The sequence below is a fragment of the Sinocyclocheilus rhinocerous genome, unplaced genomic scaffold (assembly GCF_001515625.1).
Source record: "Sinocyclocheilus rhinocerous isolate Xijiao unplaced genomic scaffold, SAMN03320098_v1.1 scaffold532, whole genome shotgun sequence".
NCBI lineage: Eukaryota > Metazoa > Chordata > Actinopteri > Cypriniformes > Cyprinidae > Sinocyclocheilus > Sinocyclocheilus rhinocerous.
The window spans coordinates 356,267-365,180 of record NW_015642820.1 but is presented as its reverse complement, the minus strand read 5'-3'; the positions used below and the strand labels follow the sequence as shown (position 1 = coordinate 365,180).

Sequence of the window (8,914 nt, the reverse complement as noted above, 5' to 3'; positions counted from 1 at the left end):
CATTCTGCATCTTCTGAGATTTCATTGTAATCCTTCTCATAAAGTCACTGAATTAACCACTAACTGTTCACCTGATTGCGTTGCCGTCTGCGTGTGATGTTAGAGCGTTGTTGAGAGAGAACAAGAATGTATTGGAAACACACTACACTACTCTGCCTGAGAGGTAAGGAAATACACATTACAATTATTTATATACTGTGTTATCATGTTTGGTTCAGGAGATATGACACAAAATACATAATTTCGTTATGGCGGAAAGTAAAATGATCGCCATGGCAACCACGAGGTGTTTTTGCGATGGCTCCATTTCTGAAAATGTTTAGGGCTGTAAACTATACAAGTGTACCAAGTTTCATGCTTTTATGAAAAAGTGAACATTACTTTCACATATCACCTGAACTACTAATTTTGAAAGAGTAATCCATGCTTTTATCACCATGAGGCTTGATTATTGTAACTCTCTTTATTTGGGGATCAGTCAATCTTCCTTAAACCGTCTTCAGATGGTTCAAAATGCGGCTGCCAGAGTCCTGACGGGAGCTCGAAAGCGGGAGCATATTACCCCTGTCATTCAGTTGTTACATTGGTTACCTGTGCGCTACAGGATTCATTTTAAAGTACTGTTATTGGTTTTTAAGTCTTTAAATGGTTTAGCACCTTCATACCTCTCCGATTTGTTGATAGACCACCAACCTGCAAGAGCGCTTAGGTCTGCCAATTTAAGGCTCTTGGTGGTTACTAGAACCAGACTCAAGTCTAGGGGTGATCGAGCATTCGCCGTAGCCGCTCCGAGACTTGACAATAACTGTGGAACACACAACACTATTTATACACTCATACACTTATTTATCGAACACACATACTTAGTCTACACCTCAAATTTGAAAAAAAAAAGCTCATTCTGATTCTAAAGCTCATTCTGAGACTTTGGAATAGTCTTCCTACAGAAATCAGAACTGCCCCTACACTATCCTTTTTTAAATCTAGGTTAAAATCATTTTTATTTGATCTGGCTTATTATTCATGATATGCATTTGCTTTGCCTTTTTTATTTTATTTTTATATAAGTTTTATTTGTGACCTTGTCTTTGTTTTAATTCTGTTAATGGTTACTTTTGTACAGCACATTGGTCAATGGTAGTTGTGTTTAGTTGTGCTTTATAAATACATTTAAATTGAAAATTTAAATTAATGCATTGTGTTGCCTTCTTGAGCATCAGTAAATGTTTTCACCTTTTATAATAGTTATGTATGAGTCCGTCAATTGTCCTCCATGTGAAAAGATGGATCTCAAAATCATACAGTCACTGTTGGAAAGGGCTCAAATATGCAGTGTTGGAAAGCCAAAGAATGTGCGGGAGCTGGAGGATTTTCCTGAAGAACAGCAGGCAGTTGAACTGTTCAGGACCAACAAGGGACTCATGAACAACTCTCACAAAACAGAAAGACAGTTGTGAACCATCCAGGAAACGACACACAGTATTAAGATTCAAGGGTAAGTAAACTTTTGAATGGGGTCATTTTTATAAATAATAATATAATTATTATTTTGTCTTGTGGAGTATATATAAACTGTTATGTGAAATAGCTTATTCAGGAGAGTACTAATATTTTTCTTAAGAAGTATCATTTTTCCTCCTATTTAATTTGAACAGTAAAACCCTTCTGTGCAGCAAATATATATATATATAATAAAAATAAAAATATAAATATAAATATAAATATAAATAAATATAAATATGTAAAAGAACAAAAAACATTACAAACTTTTGTTTTCTCCTTATGTTTTGTTCACATTAACAACATTACTCTCGCTGGTGAAAATCCAATTGTCCAATCACTTTTAAAAATATAAAAAAATAATAATGGCACATCTCTCCTCAACAATTCACATGCTTTAAGTATTATTCATGGACGTAGCACCAGGGGCGGATTTAGTGAATTGGGGGCCCCAGGCAAAATATAGGAATGGGGCCCTATACATTTTCACACATTTTCCTAGATCAACCTTGAGGTTCCTTTTTTGTTGTGATGCTTGCTGCTGCACAATGGTGCCCCATAGTTGTGTCCAGTGTTTCTAAATTATAAACATATAATACACACTGTTTCTCAATATTTAATTACAGCTTCAGATGCATAGTATTTTCATCTCCTTCAAGCAGGGTACACAAAAAGCACGTTCAACTCGGACCTGGGCCGCCTGCAGGATTTCTTTTGAGGGATCAGTGAGAGTAGAACGAATGTGTCACACGTTTTAAACTCAACGAAAGGGTAAAATACATATATTAAGAGCATGCTCACAGATGAGAACAAAACAGCGGTGGATGAAAAGATTTAGAAAAACGTTTTTGTTCGATAATATGTACGTTTTTTTTAAGTAACGGCCAGCGGCAGAGAATTCATCAATCATAGCCTATATGTTCAATTTAGCCTTCTCAAATCATCAGGACTTGCCTAAAATAAAATCTATATATCCAATGAGGAGATGGCGAGTCATTTTTTTCATCACCATAATTGATGGACGTCTAAAATATAAAAATAAGGAAAAGCCTAAAACAAGCCCGATTATAATTTGCGTTTTATTTTATAATTCCGTACAATTAAAAAATAAAACACAAATTATAATGGCATATGTGTAAAACTTTGTCCTATAATTGTATAGCTGCTTTTTCAGATTTTTTTGTTGCTCTGTTCTGAATACCTGAAAATTTAAAAGATTTGCTGCAACGCAATTTTGTCTGATATGTGAATTATTTATTAGCCTATTTTTTTTTACCCATGCAGCAAATGCTTTAAAAACAGCTTTAAAATTACTTTATTGCATTCCAGACGCTTTTAAAGTACTTTTCACTATACATTTTACGGGTAGCTTGAATGTAAACATTGTCATGAATTCGTCGTATTCCCATTTGTAAAATAGCCAACAAATTAATTGTTGTAGGCTAACCCAATCTCATGAAAGTGCGTATAGCACGATTTTCTGATAGCTGCTTTTTCTGATTTTTATGTTGCTCTGTTCTGAATAGGCTACCTTAAAATTTACAGGATTTGCTGCAACGCAATTTTGTTTAATATGTGAATTATTTTATTAGCCTATTTTTTTTACCCATGCAGCAAATGCTTTAAAAACCACTTTAAAATTACTTTATTACATTCCAGATGCTTTTATAGTACTTTTCACTATAAATTTTATGGGTAGCTTGAATGTAAAACATTGTCATGAATTCGTTGTATTCCCATTTGTAAAATAGCCAACAAATTAATTGTTGTAGGCTAACCCGATCTCATTAAAGTGTGTAGTATAGCACGATTTTTTTGGCGTAATATTTCTATGCAGAAATTGACTTTGGCATGCAAAAGACTGATACATTCATAATTAATGGCATGGCTGGTTCAGTCGACAGAAATATGGGACACACAGGCCTATGATAACTGCTGAAATGTTTGTGGGGCAAATCTGAGGTCAGTCTGAGCGCTCATGGTACTCACAGTGCCTTACATCTGCAGGCGCCACTGACTAATAAATAATGGTAATAAACACCGTAAACAGCAACCGTTAATGCGCATATCCTATATGAAAAGCATTTTAGGGGGCCCTTGGCTTTTGGGGGCCCAAGGCGGTCACCTACCTTTGCCTAATGGTTAAGTCTGCCCCTGCGTAGCACTAGGCACTAGTAATAATTTAACACTCACTTGCTTTGCCGGTCTGTATCTCCACTGACTGGCTGAATCGCCCACAGCCAGCTGAGGTTCTGGCCCGAATCTGGAAGATGTAGCTCGTGCCGGGCTTCAGACCTGACACTTTAGCGCTAGTGTTCTTTGACTTCAGCGTAGCATAACTTTGCTGTTCATTGTCCTGTGAAAACGGGCCAATAAGTCAATGAGTGGTTATGTTCAAATAAAGATTCTATTTAAGGTCATTGAAACCATAAATATAGACAATAATGGACAATTCACACCAGGACCTGACAAAATCATTGTTTTGAGACCCAGGCTGGAGGATTGGACCGATTAAACTGAAGTGCTCACTAATCTGTTAGCATTCTCCGCTTCACCCCATTGCGTCCATGATCTCTGTCCCCTCTGAAGCATTTCACTTTGTTAAAAAGCCTTTGATGCTCCTCTGTCCCCTGAGGAGACCGCCAGCGCCGTATATCCATCAAAAACCACTGCGTGGTCTTTGTTAAGCACCATTCCCCAGGAATCAGCACACGGGCAGCGGCTTGGCAAACAGGGAATGCACGTAAATAATATTTACATAGCGGCATTGTTGACTAGGCACTGTATATTAATTCTCTGGCACAGCTGAGATCTCTTTTGCACCATTAGGCAGCAAAGCTCCCAGCTCACGCGACAATTAACTTCCCTCCAGTGTTTGGCAGGGCTCACTGTGTTTGCCCCTGTCACTTTAAATAATCTCGCCAAATCAGTCTGAGAGCACTATTGGTTGGTAATTTCCTTTCAATTAGCCTGAGCTGCCAATAAACCAAGTGGCTAAACTGAGATATTTGACTCCAGTCTAGTCTATAAAATGTGACCCTTCATTAAGCGGTTAAGCCATTCGGTGATGAGACCTTCTCAGTTAATGAATAAATATCACTCTTTTGGGACCTGGAGTGTAATCACTACGATAAAGAAATTACCTTTTCATAATATTTAATGTCATATTCTAATATGACTCCATTGGGCTGCGCTGGTTCGTGCCAGAAAAGAGTGACGCTGTTCTGACTGGCGTTTTCTTGTTGGATGGCCATCACTTGAGACGGAGCTGTGAAAACAAAGACATGAAGGGCCCTTTAGTAAGACAACAGATTCATTCTACAACAAAAATAATATTTATTATTATTGATATTATATAAGGAACAATAAAATGCACTGTATTATTCTTGCTGGAAAATACATACTACTAGCTGCTAGCTGATCAGAACTGGTTATTTGTCTTTATTAGCTGGTTGAAGCTAGTTTAGGTGTTTGATTCGTAAGTGTACTTGCTGGTGGAGTCAAGATTAATGTGTTTAGGATTAGCAGATTACCTTTAGATGATCAACTAGACTAGTTTGCTGATGGCCAGAGGTCAACCTGGTTAGGGCTGGTGCCTAAACTGGTACCTAAACTAAACTGTTTAAAACTGGCTATTTATAGTCATAATGTGATTCAAACTAGTTTAGGTGGTTAATCGGCTAGGTCATCCTGGTTAGGACTAGTAGACAACCTTGTTCAAAACGTTTCTTTTTTTCATACCAGCTTTAGATGGTTTCGAAACTAGTTATTTATGCTGATTAGTTTGTTCAAACTAGTTTAGGTTGTCGAACAGCTAGACTAGCTGGTGGAGTCGAGATTAATGTCTTTAGGGTTAGCAGACCACCTTCAGATGATTAGATAGACTGGTTTGCTGATGGCCAGAAGTTAACCTTGTTAGGGCTGGTGCCTAAACTGGTACCTAAACTAAGCTGTTTAAAATTTGCTATTTATAGTCATTAGGTGGTTCAAACTAGTTTAGGTGGTTAATCAGCTAGACCAGCTTGCTGACGGGCCATAGGTCATTCTGGTTAGGACTGGTAGACAACCTTGACTAAGCTGTTCAAAACTGGTTATTCATCCTAGCTTTAGATGATTTTCTAGCTGTTTTTAGATGGTTTCAAAACTAGTTATTTATGCTTCTTAGCCGGTTCAGACTAGTTTAGGTGGATGAGCAGCTAGACTAACTTGCTGATGGAGCAGAGGTCAACCTGGTTAGGGCTGATGCCTAAACTGGTACCTAAACTAAACTGTTTAAACTTACTATTTATAGTCATTAGGTGATTTAAACTATAGGTGGCTAGGTGGAAAAAAAAACAGCATATGCTGGTTAGGTTTGTTTTGAAGCATGGCAGCTGAGTTGAGCTGACTTTAGCTGGTCCTTTGTTGGTCATGAGCTGGTTATAAGCTGGTTATGAGCTGGTCCTGAGCAGGAACTTGTTGCTAAGGCTTAAACCAGCTCAAGCCAGCTACCATGCTTCAAAAAATACCTAACCAGCATATGCTGTTTTTTTTCAACAGGGTAGTCAGCTAGACTAGCTTGCTGAAGGACCATAGTTCATCCTTGTTAGGAATGGTAGACAACCTTGACTAAGCTGTTCAAAACTGTTTATTCATACCAGCTTTAGACGGTTTCTAGCTGTTTTTAGATGGTTTCAAAACTAGTTATTTTATGCTAATTAGCTGGTTCAAACTACTTTAGGTTCAATGTTGTTAGGGCTGATGTCTAAACTGGTACCTAAACTGAACTGTTCAAAACTGGTTATTCATGATCTTTGGCTAGTTCAAACTTGTCTAGGTGCTAGATCAATTAGATTAATAGCTGGTTTAGTGGAGGTCAACCTGGTTAGGACTGGTAGACCACCTTGACAAAGCTGTTCAGAACTAGTCATTTAAGGAGGTTCATCAATTAGATTACTATAGCTGGTTAGGCTGAGATCAACCTGGTTAGATGACATTGTCTATTCTATTTAGAACTGCTCAATATGGTCATAAGCAGGTTCAAATTAGTTTAGGTGGTTAACAAGTTAGATTACTAGCTGGTGGGGCCTATTTCAACCTTTTTAGAAAACTTTGACTGAGGTTGACCAAATTTCAAAACACATCATGGACTAGTCAGCTAGGTTTTGACTAGGCGAGTAAGCTAAAGCATAGACTAGACTAGACCTCATAGGCTAGTAAGACCTTGATTTTTAAGCAGCAGTGTTTTAGGAATTATGCGAATAATTAATGCAATCAAACTTTAATGACCCGGTAGTGTCTCCTACCTGCCTGGTTTGTGGTGATATTGACCATCACAGACTGTGGCAGCTCATTGCTCAGGTGCGTGACTCCATTTAGAGCAACAATACGGAAGGTGTAATTACTGTGAGCGGCGAGATTCAGCACCGTCACCCATGGTTCTGTAAGTCCTGTCTGCTGAGGGATAAAGCGCACCAGGGCCGCTCCTGTCCGGGACACCACCATTCTATTCATGATTCCTCCTCCTCCTCCAACTGTCCCGCTAACAGCTCCATTGGTGTCTGCAACACCCCCATTGCTGTTCCCCACCCCGTTACCCACTCCGGCACCCACCCGACAGTCCTCACACTGCGCCCCATCTTTGTCACACTTCTGGCAAAGGACGTCATAGATGACGTCACTGCGGCCTCCTGTGTCCAGAGGTGAACCCCACTCCAGACTGACTGAGGTGCCGTTCACATATGAAATGATGTTTACCGGAGCTGATGGAGGTCCTGCGGGGAGGGTGAAGTTAGACAGTTCTTAATTATAGGTTAATTAGTGAGGTTGAGGGAATTGGTAGTTATCAGGCTAGCTGATCAAAAGAGAATGATTGAATTTGCACTTCAGTAACCACATGATCCCCGTTCAACAAGTAATCTTGCCTTACGATTTTTCCACTCATTAAAAGTAAAAAAAACTAAAAAAAAGTTAGATTTTTGGTAACAGAACGTATTTGGAATATTTCAAAATATTTAAATGTGTTTTACAGATTGCACAAGCACACATTTTTTAAAGTAAAATATAAACTTTTATTAACTAAAAATAAGATTTTTTTTTAAATTCTACTTAATTTTATCATCTATTTTATTTCATTTTATTTCTTTGATCAGGCATGCTGATCAAAATTATTTATATAATAAGGCATTTATATAATGTATAAAATAAAAGTAAATAAACATAAAAATAAATAAAAATAAAATGAGATATGCTTAATTTTATCTTTTCTATTTTATTTCATTTTATTTCTATGATCAGACATGCTAATAAAAAATATTTTTATGATAAGACATTTATATAATGTATAAAAAAATAAAATAAAATAAGATAAAATCATTTTTTATTTTACTTAATTTTACATTATCTATTTATTTCGTTTTGCTTCTTTGATCAGGAATTTTATTTTCAATTTAAAAATAAATTAAATTAAATTAAAAATAAGAAAAATATTTTTAAATTCTAATTAATTTCATCTTATCTATTTTATTTCATTTTATTTCTTTGATCAGGCATGCTGATCAAAATATAATATATATAATAACAAAATATAATTACTTATATAATATGACATCTATATAATGTATAAAATAAAATAAAATAAAATAATAAAAAGTACATAGTTATTCCAATAATCTACACCTGTGGTACATCCACTAAAAACCAACAAAACACCAGCTGATTAAAATACACTGAGACTTAAAAAATTATAAAGTGCAGCTAGTGAAGAGAAAAGATCCTGCAGCATTTGAAATGTTTTATATATTATGTATATTATGCATCGACGTTCAGATATCGATTTTCAGATACTTTTCTAGGCCACGGTATCTAAAGAATTTTTAAGTTAGAAGATTTCTTGGTCTAATGATTTGCAAACATGAAGACTCACTTGTGCAGGGAGAAGCAGAGGGATCTGTAGAGGAACGATAGAAGTTGGCATCACAGGGGCAGGTTAGAGCCGCTCGTGTCTCAGAGTGACTGTGGAGTGGACATTTCCCACAGAGCTGATCTCCTGCCACGGGCTTGTAGAAACCCACCTCACATGCTAATAGAAACACAAAAACAGAGTTTACCTCAGCACAATCCACAATCTGCTTCTTTGCCACTTAAATATTTTAAAGTCAACATAAAATCAACAATTACAGATGTTCTGTTCCTGATTTAAAGGATTAGTTCACTTCCAGAGTTCATGTCTTTCTTTCTTCAGTCAAAAAGAAATTAAGGTTTTTAAAGAAAACATTCCAGAATATTTTTTTCCATGTAGTGGAATTCAACAGGGACCAACAGGTTGAAGGTCCAAATTGCAGTTTCAGTGCAGCTTCAAAGGGCTCTACATGATCCTAGACGAGGAATAAGGGTCTTATCTAGTGAAACGATCGGTCATTTTCTAAAAAAATAA

At 36.7% G+C, this 8,914-nt stretch overlaps 1 protein-coding gene across 1 annotated transcript in view; it reads right to left on the bottom strand.

Annotated features, from left to right (window-relative positions):
* Positions 1-8,914, bottom strand: part of epha8 (eph receptor A8) — a 111,904-nt gene that overhangs the window by 14,943 nt on the left and 88,047 nt on the right. Inside the window, exons 6-9 of the mRNA XM_016573817.1 lie at positions 8,405-8,560; positions 6,786-7,253; positions 4,644-4,768; positions 3,694-3,856 (exon numbers count right to left, since the gene is read on the bottom strand). Of these exons, the coding sequence (XP_016429303.1) occupies positions 3,694-3,856; positions 4,644-4,768; positions 6,786-7,253; positions 8,405-8,560 (912 nt within the window). The remainder of the gene's footprint in view (positions 1-3,693; positions 3,857-4,643; positions 4,769-6,785; positions 7,254-8,404; positions 8,561-8,914) is intronic.